At 40.2% G+C, this 18,136-nt stretch overlaps 1 protein-coding gene across 1 annotated transcript in view; it reads right to left on the minus strand.

Moving 5' to 3' along the window:
- The window catches only part of MCTP2 (multiple C2 and transmembrane domain containing 2), a 117,727-nt gene that overhangs the window by 58,141 nt on the left and 41,450 nt on the right, over positions 1 to 18,136 (minus strand). The window contains exons 9-13 of the mRNA XM_058847241.1: positions 13,337 to 13,501; positions 11,861 to 11,991; positions 5,261 to 5,447; positions 4,425 to 4,518; positions 545 to 647 (exon numbers count right to left, since the gene is read on the minus strand). Of these exons, the coding sequence (XP_058703224.1) occupies positions 545 to 647; positions 4,425 to 4,518; positions 5,261 to 5,447; positions 11,861 to 11,991; positions 13,337 to 13,501 (680 nt within the window). The remainder of the gene's footprint in view (positions 1 to 544; positions 648 to 4,424; positions 4,519 to 5,260; positions 5,448 to 11,860; positions 11,992 to 13,336; positions 13,502 to 18,136) is intronic.

Below are 18,136 nucleotides of genomic sequence, written 5' to 3' on the forward strand. Positions count from 1 at the left end.
GCAATACCTAAATTATTAACTTTTATTATTAATAAAGTGAAAAAATAAAAGAATATCTTGATTTCCATAAAAATTTAAGCATCTAATTTGGAGCATGTTTGACTAGTTTAAATTCAGAAGATATACCAAAACCAATGTGAGCTCTAATTCTCTGCTTACTTCAAATTAAACAAGGATTCTACCAAGATTCAATGAAACATATTTTATTTTAAGTTACGGAAAATGTAGGCGTGAGTATCTGGTCTCAACTTTCTGTTACATTATCTCTTGGATCAAGCTATGACTCCATTATGTCTAGTCATGATTCTTCCTATAAATATCACAGTAATTTTTCTTTTAATGACTTCTATTAATAAACTCCATGCAAGAACTAGTAAAAAGTAAAAGGCTTTAATTAAGTTATATTTGAGATTTCTCCAACATCCTCTCTGACTATGAAAAAAATTACATATCTTAAACTTGACCTTTGTATTTTCCCAAAGTCGATAGCTTTCCTAGCTAAGCTGATGGAGTTGCTGCATGGTTTCCAAAGTAATCCACTTACAATGTGAAAACTTTGTTCCACTCTGGATTGAGGTTCTTGTAAACAGTGTGTGTTTGAAGCATGTCGTTTCCCAGCTCCAAGACACAGAAAGGATCACTTTTGCCTAGAAAGAAAAAAAAAAAATTAAGTGGACCACTTATGGCATTTAGTATGCAGACTCCTTCTTTGCAGTAGGGCTGAGGAAGTGATTGGCTAAATAAAATTAGATCCATTAAAGCAACTGCAAACTGCCCCATTCTGTTGGAATGACTTGCCAAAAAACCAGTACCTCTGATCATCCCCAGTTCTGGAAACTCCAACATTTACCTGACAGCTCAGTCAGGGGGCTTCACTCTAACACCTGAAATCTGTGACTTTCAGTGACTCATCTCTCAGTCTTTACAGCAAGAAAGATCAGTTGATGTTGACAATCACTCAGATGCCCTTCCCAAAGCAGCACCATTGCTCTGAGCCAGGGAAGGAGCAGTGCTGCAGTTACATTCCCTATTTTATCCTCTGCTTACAGCCTGTGGTCTTCTTCACTCGATGACAGGATTAAGTATCCACATCATGAGAAAAGAAGCGTGACACTGACTGAAATCAGAAGCATTTCTTCAATTAGTTCCATGTGAGCAAGTCCTTGAAGCTACAAAGGCTCTACACCGTGCCACAGTTTAAACAAAACCCAACATCAACTGGAGAATCCATGCATGATCCAGGTACTGCACTTACAACAGACAAACAAAGCAAACCTCCCAAAACAAAACAGATAAACAACAAAAACCCAAACAAACAAACAAAAAAAACTCCTCTTCAAAGAAGGATGTCAACATGGAATCTATTAGGTGAACATGTTTCCTAATGTATTTTTTGATCACTCATATTAAATGAATTTGTAGTTTTCCCAACTCTTGGCAGCTCAGCAGATTCCTTTTTGAACAGAGTGGCCCCTTATCAGCATGTCTGGCTCAGTATCTGATTTAATCTCATCTCCAATGCTCATGTACAACTCAGCCACAGACACTCCAGCCTAAATTCTATGTAGGCAACTAAATATGTCAGCAATGCAGGGATTTAGATACCAGACAAACAAGATATTTAAGCAAAAGCCGTGCTTTTCTTAATCCTTATTTTCTGTATTATTAATGCAGAGCTTTTAAGGGTCTTACTCTCAGAAGTTTATAAACTAAACAGGAATCTTTTCAGTATGTAAACAGTGGGTAATAACTAGTCAATATTGGTAAAGTTTAAAGACCATGTGTATTACTGGAATCTATTTGTCTTCTCCTTTTCAGCTTACATGCCCATTCCCTGATAAGTGTGGAAAATGCATGTAGTCTTTCAGAGAAACTGCTTGAAATGCAAACTGGTATATGCCAAAAACAATCCCACTGTATAATTTGGTATTCTGAATGCTATTTTTTGGTCAGTGAGCAAATGCAGTGTTTGAGAAGAACTCTCATGCGTACACAGAAAACATCCAACAAAGCAGAAAAAGTCATTTCCACGTCAACAGAACTATTATCTAGGAATATAAAAGTATGGAAGGTTTAAACTGGGCTAGCTGTGGCTGAAGAGCTTCTACATATATGATACAGCTGTCTGGAAACCAGCCCAAAAATTTATGTCCAAGAGTAAAATATGGATTTTCAGAGGAACACTGTTCAAAACCAAAGCAGATAGTGCGTGTTTTCTGATCATTATTATTACAGCAGGCTAAAAACTTGCAATTAAAATCTATGATGACAACATACAAGCAACTGACAGAAATCCCAATCACACCAAAATGCAATCTTTACTGTGGGAATGAGGTATAAGGTGGCATTACACTCATCACACCCACTGGTCTGCACCAATTTGGGGATGTAAGACTGGTGCCTGCTATGGGAAGGGACAGGGAGGGGACACTACCTGCTCACACTGCTCCTCTATTAACCCTTGGAAATCTTTGTACCTCTGATTCCCTCTGTGATTTTCCCTTTATTAGATTTTTAGCTGGGACTTTGAATTTACTTTTATCAATAACAATAAATCTGAGCAGTCTCCTTGGCAATGCAGGAAATATGGCACTGCTCTAGGAGGGCTCTATTATGGAAGCCCATAATTGCTGCACTAATCATTTATGAATGGCTCAGAACAGATAATTAATCTTTATGTCTCTCATTTCATGATCAGAAATTATGCTATTTTTACCTAAAATGGCTGCATCCTTTTGCAATTTGGTGGGTCTATTACAGCATAATACTAGGATATTTTCAGCACTGCCATTGAAAAACAATTTGTCATTTGCTTCATGAATCAGGCTCAAAGCCTGGGTTATTTTGAATATAATGACAGACTGAGTAACCTTTTACTTAAGCAGAATTTCATTCTGTGCTATGCACAAGGAATGTGTGTCACATACTCTGTATGAAAAGTCTTTGAATTGCAGAATCAAGAACCTGCGTGTCTCTTCCAATGTTCATTATCCACCCACATGCTCCTGTTTGAGTACTGAGGGAGAGGGGGCCAAATCCATCACTGATGCAACTGCTTTAGCATCAGCAAAGTTTTCCAGAGGGTAAATAACCTTCTGGGCTCAGCTCTTTCCATGAATTCTGTCCATATTCACATATTTCTAGATGGAACTTTTGGCACATGGCAAAGCTGGGGCTGCTCTGCTGTGCTGCACTTATTAAATCCAATTAGTCAGCAAGGTGCAAGTTACACTCCTAATTTCATATGGACAATATGTCAATTTAGATACGGATTTCTTTACAAGTTTCATTATTGACAGGTTTTGGTTTGGTGTTTTTTGTTTTGTTTTTTTTCAAATTAAGTTCTTCAATTCCTTAAAATACTGCTCTCTGCTGTAAGCATTTTTTTTCCAATTCAGGGTTAAGCAGTGAATTGAATATAGCCCTAAAATAGTACCATGATTAATCATGGGCTTTCTCCTTTGCTCCTTTCTTTAGGAGCAGCATTCTCTTATGTAACAATGCCTCCACAAATGCAGCAATTCCTCCACAAAGGAATGGGGCAAGAATGTTTTCCCTCTACCATCTTTCCTGCCTTTATCAATAAGTTATCTTAAAAAAATGAGTGTGTCAGCAAATACACAACACACAATGCTGTGCCTATGAATTATGAGCTGCTGTGAGATAGAGAGGGGAATTAAAAGGTCTCCAGAATCCTGGAGATGATGATAATAAAAATAATAATATCCAGGCAGTTGCTACAGAGAAGTATCAACCTCCTAGACTTTCCCCGGAGGTACAATATAAAGTTGTGGTTTTAAAAGGTGTTAGTGTCCACTGCTGTCAGGACCAAGCACAACCTGAGGAACAGCTCAGTGGAAAATCCATACTTTTCATGGAGTAAGAGCACCAAAAAGGTCATCCCAAACTGAAGCCTCAAATAAACTCCAAGAGAAAGCATCTCAACCCAGCCCCATTTCTGACAAGCCTTCTGTCTCTTTCAGATGACAGCCTGCAGCATCACCCAAACCCACACACCACATCAGACCCCCCCAAAATCTTTCAGTCTTGTTCCAAACTCACAAGACACCTGACAGAAGATGAAGAACCTTTGCTTTGCAGGTGCTTTGCAGGCACCATCACTCTGTATCAACTCTTATTTTATATATTCCTGGTAGAAAAAACACTTAGCATGATGTGCTGTTGTAAAGTTATCTGTCAGACTGCTCAGGTCTAATGGGAAATTAAAATCTCCATCCACTGGACCTTCCCACATACTTTTGGTAGTCAAAGCCATTTGGTATCTCAGTTCCCTGAGGCAGGTTTCACTGCTGGAGAGATGAGTGGGATTATTTACTTCTCCTTGATCAACTGACAGTACTGCACAAAGTCTATCATTTGCAATGTATTACAGCATCAAATGCTGCAAAACAGAAACAAAATACCTGAAAAGTCTGCTGCCATCAGGTCCACTGCCTTTAAAACTTTGACTTGTAAGAAGCCAATGTCCTTTATGTCACGAAAGGAATTCTTTACACACTGCAAGGAGAAAAGCACAAAGATGTATTTTGCTTGCAATTCAGTAAGAAACAGAGACAACTGGACCACTAAACAACTCATCAGCAAATTGGTTAGGTTGGAAGTAACTTCTGAGATCATCAAGTTCAACAATTAACCCAGCACTGCCACACCCACTCCTAAACCATGTTCCTAAAAGCTGCATCTACCCATCTTTTAAATACCTCCAGCACCGATGACTCAACCACTTCCCTGGGCAGCCTCTTCCAAAGTCGAAAACCCTTTTGATGAAGATATGTTTCCTAATTTCCAATCTAAACCTCCCCTGGCACAACTTGAGATACACTTACTCTTTCCTGACCAGTTTTTGAGGACATGGAAGCCATCTACATCAAACAAAGCTTTATTTCCCAACATTTGAAAGTCTAGAAAAAAACCTCCCTAAAGGAGGGAATAAAGTTAAGTATATTATTATCTTTTCACGATATTCAGTGTTTCATTCCCCATGAAAACCTCCTAATACAATTCAAGTTTGCAAAGAACAGCATTAGTATAAAACTCAGCAAATACAAATAGCCAAATTGCTTGGGTCTATCTGCCCTGTAAATCTCCTTGTCATTCAAAATGCAACTAACTCCATTTAATAGTTTTCTTCGGTAGGGGACATGTTATTATGACTGGAGAAATTCTTTTTTTTTCCTGCAATTTGGACTATTTAAAAAAAAGAAAAGAAAAAAAAAAACCAAAAGAAAGACAAACTCACATAACGCTGAGAAATCTGTTGCCGTTCATTGGGGTCTCCCAAAGGACAGACACACAGATCAGAGATAGACACTCCTGTACATGGGGCAACAGCAATCAGCATCAGCAGGGACCCTGGATGTCTTTCCAGAGGCAGCTCCAAGCAGTTGGTCTGCTTTGTTGGCAGGGCAGTAATGTCAACGTGGCACCTGGAACGACATTGCCAAGGGTTAATAAGGAAAAGGAGATGGTAAAAAAAGAAATAATAAAGCAATGTTTACATTGATTTCAGCAGCAAGCAGGGACCAAAACTTATTGTTTCTTCAGGATAGAAAGAGTGGGGGGAAAAAAAAATCATCCCAAAATTAAACATGGGAAAACCAATTAGGCAGATTCTACTGTCAGATTTTGCTTTCAGATCTGTCTACTGGTAAAGGGAGGTAAAAGGTTTGGGCTGCAAGTGCAGGAGGAAAACTTAACTCTGGCCTGCCTCACTTCCCATCTAAAATCCCCCAGTGTTTTGTGATGGATTTGAAACACAATTTTATTTCACCTGGGGGAAAAAAAAGGGGCAAATGCAAAATTTAAAACATTAGCCTAAAATAGATTCGTTTCTTTAAAGCCACATACTCCATTTTATGCTACATTATACTGTATGCCCCAATCTCTTTTACAAGCCTTACTAGAGTTACATTTTCAGTGTACTGTTATACTTCCCAAAGGGAAAGATGGTCTTAAAAGTCACCCCCCACCCATTCTTTGCATGTAATACGTATCATTAACCTGATGCTTCTCGCAAAAATAAAAATAAAGAGGATAAAAGAGAAACATTCATAAAAAGACAACAATAAAATATGAGTATGGGCTACAGCAGAGAGATCACCAGGCAGCCAGTTACACACAAAGGGAGTGGTTAAATGTAACAAAATGTCTAATCACTTGGCTAGGCTAAATTCCTTCTATTTAGAAGTCCAGTAAATGGAGTGGAACTTTCTTGAACCTCCGTGGGGCTTGGCTTGTAAGAACAGGCTGATGAAAAAGGGTAAAAAACAAAGCAAAATAAAATAAAACAAACAAAATATAAAAAAAAAAAGTAAAAGGAGAAGGTTTGCTGCCACACTGCAAGAGGAGGAACATTCCTCAAAGGGACGGGCAGTGGATGATGGAGAGTGAGGGGTTTTGCTTCACTTAATGCCTGCCGACAAGTTTTTATTTAAACTAAACTTGTTAAGGTGTTGTCTTAATAAGCTAAAATTCCACAGGGCTCCCCCAGGTGGGTTTCTTCTGGGTAAATGGTGCATGTAGTGTTCCTGATTGATCCCATTCCAGTAGTAGAGCTGGAGCAGTTTATGCCCATCTGCTATAAATTGCATGCTTTCCGCTTCTTAACAGCCTATTTTCTGTGAATGCTAAAGGGGGAGAAAAAAAAGGAAAGGAAAAAAATTCTCAAAACATTTCAGCCTGAGAGCCCAAGAAGCTGTGTTATGAAGTAAAAGCCACTGCTCTGATGAGTTTCTGAGTTGTCCAGTAGCTGCGTGTATTAAAACACAACTCCTTAAGCTTCCTCTGACCACAATCAACCAGAATGACTTTGCCTTAAGTGGGCTCTTTTCTCTCCACTGCTCTAGAGGTACAACAGGTTTCAAGTTTACTCTTATTAACTGCTTTCAAGTGCTTTGAAAGAGAAGGAAAATAAACCAGGCAGAGTACCAAGACGGCTCGGTGCGTAGGCTGCCTCTCAACACCATTTCCAAGTGTGAGAGGTTGCATTTAAAGCTCATTGCTACGCCTAGACTCTTCAGAAAAATATGACAGGAAAAGTTACAGCAGGAAGGAAAACAAAACAACAACAAAGAGAGAGAAAAAGACCTTATTTCTTTCTGAGAAAAAGCCCTTATCACTTCCATACTGGAGGTCAACATCACCTTGGCTGCATTAACGCCGCTGATGTCTCAGGCTGCAGCAGTTTCACTGATACTTTGGGTATCAGCACAAAAAGGGGGGATGTATCCTTATCCTGGAGTTTAGTTTTTTGGGTTTGTTGTTTTTTTTTTTCCCCCAGATGCAGAAACTGAAGGAAGGAGAGGGGAAATCTCAAGGTCACCCAGCTGGTCTGTGATTCAGCTGGCAATAGAGGCCATGTCTCCCACACCAGCATTGCATACACCACCCACTCAACACAGGCCACAACTGGGAAAAGCTGCAGTTGCTTTTTATGTTTAAAACTTTCCACGGAGTAAGACAGAAAACACAACTAGTTCAGACAACAGTGCATCTCCCACCAATAGATAACCTCAAACTCTATCATGTGTCAAGGACAAAGTTACATATAATTCTATCTTGTTTAGCAAATTGGAATTGTTTCTCTTCTTAAAATAATTTGATTTGCATAAGGTTAAAGAAAAGATGGAGTATAAGGGTGTGGGGGTTGGGGGGATGCACATGTGGAGGGGAAAACAGCAGGAGGTGGAGTGTAAGTATTTCTTCCTCAAGTCATGTCTGATTTCTGTGCAAACTAACTTTTCTTAAAACATCTGCGTTCACTCAAGGTATGCCTGTATTTTCTTGTGAGGAGCAGAAAAGAAAATCCACATTTGTTCTGGCAAAAGGCTTAAGAAAAAACAAAAAAACACAATCTGTTTAATTTAGGTTATACAACAAAATTGACCAGACTGCAGAGAATGCAGCTTGGTAAAACAATTAGACATTCAATTTAGTATATAAATCCAGCAATTTCCACACTAACACTTCCACACTATTAAAACAAGTCTAATGACTTCCCTCATTCTCTTGAAACAGAAACTCTTCCTTCTTTCCCAGCTTTCTATCTGCAAGATCTTATTACAGATAATTATTTTACAGGAAAGCAGTAAGAGACTATTGTGATGGGCACAGAATCAAACTAATGGAGGTAATCTACTTTTGTTTAAAATCGCCTGCTCTGAATGCAAAGGGCAAAACTCTCCGAACATTTGTATTTTAGGTGATACAAATGATCTCCTGAGTTAAATTCTCGACAGTAATCCTATCTTAGGATAGCTCTGCTTGTTGTCATCTTTTGTTATGCAACATATTAAATTCAGACATAATCTTTCACACAAGTGGCTACACACACAATCTGTAGGGGCTTCAGTTCTGTAAGTTAAGAATACATTGTGCACACAACTGTATCACTCTTCTTTCTTTTAACACATTTAATTCAATTAATTAAATTCTTTCCTTCCTCCCCTGATCAGTATTGAGGTCTACACCTCTATATTAGCCTCTAATCCTGTACAGATTTAGTTTTCATTTAAGAATGTTCTTCTGACTTAAAGCCCTCACCTGTAGCTTCCTTTTCCCCCATTTTCTTTTTCTTTTTGCAGAGAAATATTACTTGAAACAGTACACAGTAAATTTGGGATTGAAATATTTATCAGGAAATCACATGTTAAAATTTCACTAAAAGGTGCTGAGGTTAGCTTCTTCCTAGCCATGGAGTACTATTTTATTTTCCCATTCACAGTTAATCAAATTATGACAGGAATCTTTAAATATATATAAATACATACAAAAAAATCTGTACACAACAGTGCCACTTTACCTCCTGCAGACTTCTTGAAAGCCCTTCACAAAAGAGAACAGAATCATCAGAGAGTACAGAAAGATGTATCTATGATTAATACCTGAAATTTCAAATGCCACAAGTGTCAGGGAAGCAATTAATAAGATCTTATTGTGACTTATTCAATGGACAAATTTTGTTTTTTTCTGATTCATCCTACAGCCTGATAAGATTTAAGTGCAGGTTTTGGTTGCAGCCATAATGGGGATTTTACTGCTCCATCCCAACAGCACAGCCTTTAAAACACAGGTTGTTTCTTATTGCAAAGACAGTTTCCTGGAGGCATTCATCATAAAGATATTGGATGCACTCCAGTCTCAGAGCTCATGGTCTTAAGTTTAGCAATTTTTGTAAAATCTCTTTCTTGAGGTAAAAATGTGAAGGAAAACCCTTCAACATTCTGCAGCATCTCTTTTTCCAGAATATATCTCCTAATGCAGAAACACTCTCTAACAACCTGGCATAAACAATTTAACTCTGCCTGGACAAATTCTGCACACGTTAACACCTTTGTTTATTCATATACATTAACATCTTCTCCTGTTTATAGCATGCCTCTTATCCCACAGGACACAAAAAGCACTCAATAAACATTACTAACAGTCCTGTGCAGACTAAGTAGAGGGATTATTTCACCCAGCACCAAAATGCAGCCAGCCCTCAGTGTCAGAGCTGCGGGATTTTAAGTGAGGAAGAGTAATTGGACCCAGCTGAAAATGTACGGAGACTGCAGGTAGGCTGAATGTAATAATTTAGCTTGTGATATGTACTGACAGTGAAGGTTTGTTTTGTGTAGAAGGGTGACATGAAATGTTTCCTCACTAATTCAGAAGCAGACAAACACCCCAGGTGTTTGTGTTCAGCACCAGAGGTCCAAGGCATTCCTTATTCTGCATGTTCCATGTTTCCACAGACACTTCAGGTCCTATTTCAAAAACAGTATTTTACCTTGAAAACAAATTATGCCTGGGAGAAGAACCATATTCCAGACTCTTAAGGCATCTGTACTATCTGAAATCCTGGGTCTAATGGAATTAATAGGAATCTTTATGCCACAAAAGGTCTGCAGTCAGGATTATCAGATTTGACTCCAATGTGAGCACTTCCAACTTCATTTAAACATTAAAAACATGCATATATTTAAAGGTTTAACCAACACAGTTGGAGGTTGAACAGGCTGGAAGGGACCATAATGAATTCCAACTCTATTCACAAATTGACCACAAAATTATTAAGTCAGATCCAGAAAATTTTGCTTTTTCCTTAAAGCCATGCAAATTATTTGATGGCAGTTGGCTGCACTGCTCTGTGTAATGACCGAATATAACCCACAAAGAATATTTCTTACAATGATGTTGTGAAATCCAGAAATCTCAAAACTCAACTTGGAAATCATGGAGACAATAAACATGGCACCTCATAATGCTGTTTTTCCAACAGAATCCTTTTCCAGATTAGACTGCATTTGAACCCTTCATAAAATATTATTTATAGGGTGTCAAAAAGTTTCTACACTGTAAAAACAATACCTGTTATTATGCACTTGGTGTTTACCTATTCTTGCAATTGCTCTTCAAAAATTAGTGTATTTTTTCCCTTTTTGATGCTACAGCCAATTTGCTGTGCTTAAGACAACAAAAGCAAAAACATTTTCTCCATATAGACATCAAAAATAAATTTAAACATAGAATCACAGAGTTGTTTGGGTTGGAAGGGATCTTAAAGATCATCTTGTTCCACTCCCCCTGCCACAGGCAGGGACACCTTCCACTAGACCAGGCTGCTCAGGGTCCCATCCAACCTGGCCTTGAACACTTCCAGGGATTTACCCTTGAAGATTTACCTTTACTTCAAGGTAAATCTACCACACAGACCTCACCAGTGCTGAACAGAATAAGCATTTCACTGGTAGTTTTTGCCACACTAAACACCACCTGCCAGAAAGCAGTAGGAAAAAAGTGGGGGGGAAGCCTAGGGAAAAATTAAAATAAATGGGAAAAACCTAAGGAAGAACTGCTCCAGCATCAGAGACTGACCTGAGGCAAGCTGCAAACAGCTCTTTATTTCTTAACTCTAAACAGAATATCAGAAGTAATGGAAGTAACTGTGAGAATGGAAGGAACAGATTCATCTTCAGCCACTTCTCCATGTGATGAGCAAGAGCACTCAGCCAGAAAGAATTTCCTGCTCTGCAAAACCACAAACATTTGTAGAGCCAAAGGGCATTGTTCTTCTCAGTGAATAGTCTCAAACTATTTGAATGCCTAAAGTAAGAGAATGTTCTTCCGAGTTACTGTTATTTAGTCAGCACATTGTGAAACCCCAGCCAGGTGAGAGCAGCAAACAACTGCAGGCAGGGTCCCACCCTCAGGAAATTCAGAGTTGTGGCAATGATCCTGCCAGCAGAAAAGCATGGACAGAGCAAAGAGGGTGTCCAGTAAAGTGAATGGTTCCTGGTGCTGCTAAATGTACCCAACAGCACAGATGTTGTCTGGGGAGATGGGTCCACAGGATAATGCTGAAAGCCAAAGGAAGGAAGAGAGGAACTACTAAGAATAAACCACTACGAATTCAGATAGGGTAGAATGGAATTAAAGAATCTTAGAAGAACATAACATCAAAGTGCAAACAGAAAAAAAGGGACATCACTCTCAAAGGAGCACAAAATCATGTGCAGCAATATCAAATATGTGCAGCAATATCGTCACAAAAATACAGAAAAATCCTGCCTCTTGATGCCATTGAGCTCCCACAAGATTTTGGGGTTTAGAGGCAGCATGAGTGTCTCTGCATTCAGATTTTGGCTAATCGATTACCCATTAATAGGTTTTAATAAACATAATGTAAACATAACCTAGACATGACTGGAATAAGGACAGAAAAATGCATTATGATGCCGGTAATGAAAACAAATTGATTCGTTAAAAAAAATAAAATCAAAATAACTTTATTTTTAGTGCTTAACCTATTCTCCCCCCACCAAAAAAAAATATAAAATCTAACTCAAATCCAACTTACGTTCCCAAAAGCTCCTCGTGCTTTTTGTTATCCTTTCTCCACACCTCAATGTCCAATATATCCTTCCTGTCAGAGAAGTAGTGAAAATCAAACTGTTCCCTCCACTGAGGATTTGCACTCTTACACAGTGTCTAGAAAACATGCAGTTATAATATTTACTTTTCTTAAACAGTACTTATTTTCACAGTAAATCAAAAAGAAAAAAAAAAATCAATTCTACAGAAAAAGGCTGGATGTTAGAGCATCATGTACTAATGTCATTCCAACCAAAACTCCCCAGCCCATCACATATCATCTCACCTTTCTAAATATTCTCTTTCCTCCCTCTCAATAACAATAAATATACAGTTGTTATCAGAATGAATGGCTGGGAAAATTCAGAAATACAAGGTAGACCCCACCAGCTCCACTTCCAGTGGAGTGAGGTCATCATTCACCGTCACACACTGGAAGAAATCAGGAGTAACCCTTTTGAAGACTATCACCTGGAAACAGGTTTGGATGAACTAAGGAACCCAAAGGAGTATTTTTTCACCCTCCTGTGTTCAGCAAAAAGCTCAGCCTTGCAGATTCACATCTTTGGGCCATTAAAGAGACACATAAAAAGGGATTGTAACAGGAATAACATCTACTTATTCTAAAGTAACTAAACCATTTGTTATTTTTCAAAACTATTTTTCTAAATGTAAAACATATCATGACCTTGGTTTGAGGTCTGATGTGAGGGACAGAGTGCAGGTTTCAGATGCGCCTACATCCAAACATTATGTTCTGTGAACTTGCTCTGTACATTTTGTACAGGAGGAGGTTTGTTTTCTCCTCCTCTGCACTTCCAGTTCATGACATGCAGAGCTCCTGCTCTCTCAAAAGAGTATTATTTTAATTATACCCTTTCTTCTTATTAGACTTTCCAGATGAAATGTGGTTTTTTTGGGAACCCCATTCATTTCTTGGATCCTTATATAACTGAATTGTGTACAGATAAACACAGCCTAGAAGAATAAAAATTAATATCAAAACTGTGGAACATTTTATCTGTTTGGGGGGGCAAGTTCTGCAGTATGTAACATATTTTTCAAGAAAAGTACTTTAAAAGAATATTAATTCCCCTGCACTGGAAACCATTTCAGGTCTACTTATCCAGCAGATCTAACCACTGCAAGCTCAACTTCTGTATTGGCAGAGAACAAAACACATGTGTGATGCATGTAGCTTTATTTCATTTCATATTAATGTCAAACATCCATCAACATGATGAGTATGTTAAATGCACAAAATACTGATAACACACAATATTTTTAACTTGCTCTTTCTCTACTGGCATGAAAACAGAGCAAAATGTTAATGCTTCTGGTCTGGTCTCCTGGTTTTGAACTCACTTATCTAAAAGATATCAAGAATAGTTCCATCTGAGGTAGCAACACTGGTAAAAGAAACATCAAGCACCTTATTGACTTCAGACAACTTAATGCTTACCTTGCTCTTGTATCTTTGATCTCCCAGTTTGAGGAGAATAAAAATCTCTGCCAAGCCCCCTCTGGGCATGTTCTTCCCCTCCAAGAGGGTGATGGTGACCAGCCCGTTCCACAGCTGGTTCTTGCGCAGAGACTCCGAGAGCCGCATGTTCCGCATGAAACTCGACTGAAAAGCAAGGCAGCAACACAAAATGTGTCAAGACCCAAACACATTTTCATGTTCACATTAACTGTGCTATGAAAGCACACCAGGAGTGAGAGAGATGCTTCCCTAATGGTGAGCAGGCAATGGAAGGCAGTAGGATGTTATGGATTTTCTTCCCAACTGTACTACAGTCCCTGTGAAGGGATGGTGCTCAGTGTCACAGCAAAATCAGCAAGGTTTGCTTAAAACCACCAGAGAAGTCACCCTCAGCTACCCTGGCTGAGCTCTGGCAAGAGCAGACCTCGAGCACTGAGAGCAATCTGGTACCTTGGCTTAGGGAAAGGCACGGGAGAGCAATGGGGAACGGAAGAGAGGAGAAACTAAACTTGAAAATGTCTCCAGCTACGTCCATGAAACGCAGGTCTGTCCTGTCTGAGGAGGCAGCCCAGGACCATAAAGCCCACAGCCAGGTGAAAGGCTGAGCAGCATCTTCCACCTCCTCCATCACTCAGCCACCCACTGCCCGCCTTAGCTCTTTGCCCGCTGCCTCTGCTGTTCCTGCTTCCAGAAACTGAGCCCACGAATCAAAAATACTGATGCCTGCTGAAAAAACACTGACACCACCAGGCTCTTTATCTGGAGTTATGGTTACCTGGTAGCCACATTTGTTACCTTCGCAGCTTCATCTCGCACAGCACGGCTGCGCTAACAGTTTGCTAACTGGCAATATTTTATTGGACAGAGGATGATTAAATAGGCCTTTATTTGGGGGGAGTGAGCTGGAAACATTAAAACTCAAGGCTATACTCTTCTTCCTGCAGTAAAAATCCTGCCATATTTTATTCTCCTGAAGCAACTTTTAACTCGCCACACTTTGGAGCTTCAATCATGTCATGTACAGGTGGGAGCAAGACGGAGGAGAAGATTTCACAAGTCACTTTAAAACAGGACGTGTTAGCTTTAAAAGCAAGTAAGAAATGTTGTTGCTAAATAAAACGATTGCAAAAGCACCTGATGTCTGAAGATTACTTTTTATGGATCAATTACCCAGCAACAAAATTCTTAAATCATAGGTGGTGAACTCACAAAATTTTTACTTGCTTTTTACTGGTTAAAATACCGAATTCTGAATCCCACAAGCATATTAATATACTTCTATTTAAACACCCCGTTTGGCTTTCCTGGCACAATGGGTAAAAATTCCTACCTTTAAAAAGAAAACGAGATTTTGATTCATAAATCCAGCTGCAATGTAATTTCTTTTCTCTCTCTTTTTTTTTTTTTTTTTAAAGTTCTTCTTTTGGGCCAAAAAGCTAAAGCATGACTGTTCCCATGGACATACTTCAAAGTCCCAGCAGATATACTCCTCCCTAAACACTGCAACTATTTCAAAATCCTTTTTATAAAAAAGGGAGTAATGTCCACAAGGGATCAAAGGGCATTCTACAGTCTGGCAATCGCCTTAGAAAAATGGCAGTGCTTCCATGAAATATGCCCTAAAATAATTTTGCAGCTTGGTATGTCCTAATTTCGAATTGGATGTTTATCTTGGAAAGGCTTCTATCTAACTTGTCCATAAAACAGCTCCACTTAGCTCTATGAGCCCTGTGAAAATGGAATCCAAAGCTGGCTATTAAGGGGGCCTGGAGATTGCTTCCATATGGCGTAACAGCATGGGAGTGGAGGGCTAAGGCCTACAGCAGGCGCTGCTTGGCTTGAGCTCCCCATCTATCCATGGACACTCATTGCATTACACCATAACATCTGGATTATTGCTTGTAATGTCCCTGGGAAATATCCACTTCCCATCAAAGCCTTTATCTATCTCGCTTGTACTTTGAACATTTTAGTATTTAACATAGTCATGTTTGATGTGATGTACTCGCTGCTTTAGGAGCAAGGATTTTCCCTCCCCCTCCTGCTCCTTCCTCGGAGGAGGAAGAGGTATTTGATGTTAGTTCACAAAAAAAAAAAAAAAAAGTAAAGGAAAGAAAAAGGCAGATGAAGTTTATTATCCACGTTACAATTTCTTTTAAAAACAAAGCATCCAGCTCTCTTCAAAGCTTCCAGGCTGAACACAAAAGACAGTTGTTATCACTCAGTTTTCGAATCAAACTTGGATTCTTTTCTTTTTTTCATCCAGGCCAGTATTTTAGGGATTCACTCAGCACTGGGGACCTTCCTAGCCCAGATCTACAGCACACGTAACCCCACCCTTGTAGCTGCTGACTTGACAGTTCAAAGGACTTTTGGGAGGTACCCAAACCAGCCTGGATCCCACACAGCCCCAGGAAAAATCAGCACCTGCACTCAGCATTACTGGAACACATTGCAATGCGCCAACCTTGACCTCCCAAAACAGGTGGCCCCAAGCAAAGAGCCTTCTGCACCCCCTTCTCTGGCTGTGCAGCTGCAGGAGCACCCTGAGCTCCTCTCAGAAGAGGGGTGTGCTGCTCTCCAGCCACAAGGACCTGCAGGAGATCCAGCATCACCTGAGAGCATCCCACTGCAGAGTGGAGCCAAGATGTTTGCAACTGGTTTTGGGCACGGTGCTGACCTGCAGCAGCTCCACACAGACCCCATGAGTGCCCCCAGCTTCCCAGCACCCCCAGTCCAGCCCTGCCCCTGCACAGGGCTCTCTCCAAAGCCAGCACAGGAAGGCTGCTTGCCTTACACCCCTGCGAGACACAGCACACGAGGAATGCTCTGGATTTCCTGGACATGCCCAGGTCGCCCCCACAGTCTGCTCAGCAGGTCTGGCACATTTCCTGTGCCTCGTAGCACCAAAGAGCCCCTCTGTACTCGCTCCGTGGCCACCTCTCCAGCCTCCCCAGGTATTTGGCAGGCTGTTCCCCTGACCACCCTGATGGAAATCCCGGTGAAGCAGGCAGTGTCTCAGATTCCACCCACAGTTTCTGGAAGGAAGCACGTCTGGGGAAAATCAGATGTGTGGTAGACCCACAGACCCAGGCCTTCAATGAGGCAACTTTAGTGCTGCCTAGGGAAGTCTGCACTATGGAAAATGCCTCCCAGGTGACAAGAAAATGATATTGCCTTCTTTATTTTAGACATCTTACCTCCTTTCTGATACCCCACACCTACTCATTTCAAACTGATTTACACAGAGCTAATTGATTAAACTTCACAGCCTCCCTCTGAGCTGGCAAAACTATTGCAGAGCAGAGCACAGAGGAGCACAGCCATTAGTCAAACAAAGTTACTTGGACAAAACGAGCACTGAAAAAACCACCCCAAACACTCTCCCTTGCCTCCAGCCACCACTACCCTAACCTGCCTTCACAACAGCACCAGAAAAGCCAAAACCCTGGTCCATTCTGGCTTGAAAATGAGGACATAACTGCTTAATCAGTGACAATTTTGAAGTGTTTTATCAATTCAGCTCTTCCTTTTGCTGTTACCTCCCAAGCTCCTGATGCCTCCACACTTGGGTACTGCAGCTCCTCCCCTGCTGAACCTGAGCCCTTCCCAGCTGGGCTCCCACGCTGGATGCCAGGTCCTTCAGGCCTCTCCTGCTTTATTTTCCTGTAAGCTCTCTGCTCACACTCTGGCTACATCCCAGACCCAAGTAAAGGTGCCTTGCTGAGGTACAGAAAAGTTGGCTGAAGCTGGGATCAGGCTACAGGGCTGGAAATTAAGAAACACATGATTTATGGTGGAAGCTGGCACATATCCCAAGTACAAGGCATTGGACAAGCTTGCTTATTCCTTCCCCTCATCATTTCTGAAATCAAGGTAGCCTTGAGATCAGAATTTGAGGGCTGTCTCTAGACAGAGTTTTAATTTTTCTGGGGCTCTGTGTGCAAATAAGTAGTAACACCATAAAGGTCACCTCTATGAGCAGTTCACTGCTGTAAAATGGATAAAAACTGGAACTAAAGACATCCCTCAAACAAGCCTGCCAGAAAAAAAAAACAAAACCAACAAAAACAAAAAAAAAAAAAAAAACAAACAAAAAAACAACAAAACAAAATAAATCAAAAAAACAGACAGTAAGCACAAAAATACTCAGAGATCCTTATTCCTTAAAACAAACTAGATGTTTTTTGAGTCTAAGAACCCATGTCCACTGCAGATTTTGGGACTGTAACTCATCAGATAAGTAATGAGCAATATCTGAAGCCAAAGTACGGCCAGGTCATAGAGCAGGACCCTGCCACAAAAGGACCAGAAGATGGTTCTTCTCCATCTGCTTAGAAAGGACACTTGCCCAAAAAACATCCCATAGTTCTGAACAGAAAAATTAAATATCAGCACTCACATCACCACTCTCAAAATCTTGTTCCTGGTTTCAAAATGAATATAAAAGTTTTTCACATCAACTTTCAATTTTTTTATCACTTTCTGGTCCTGGTTTAAAAAAGAAGAAGGAGCAGGTGGGCTATACTCTGCCTTCACAGAGCCAAATACAGGAACTGAACAAGAATGACAGAGCTTTGGAGGGGAAAGAACCGGCTCATTGACCCAGCTTCACAAAATCCTTTAGGAGCTCCAGTCTCCCTGATAACTCCATTTGTCTATAATCTCCCTCTATAGGCACCCAGCAAATCCCCTCTGGTGCATCAGGGCTGCTTTCAAATCTGTCTCTTTTCCTGACACACACATACATGCCCCAAGTTCAAACTTGTTTTTGAAGCA

Source organism: Poecile atricapillus, chromosome 11 (genome assembly GCF_030490865.1).
Source record: "Poecile atricapillus isolate bPoeAtr1 chromosome 11, bPoeAtr1.hap1, whole genome shotgun sequence".
Classification (NCBI taxonomy): Eukaryota; Metazoa; Chordata; class Aves; order Passeriformes; family Paridae; genus Poecile; species Poecile atricapillus.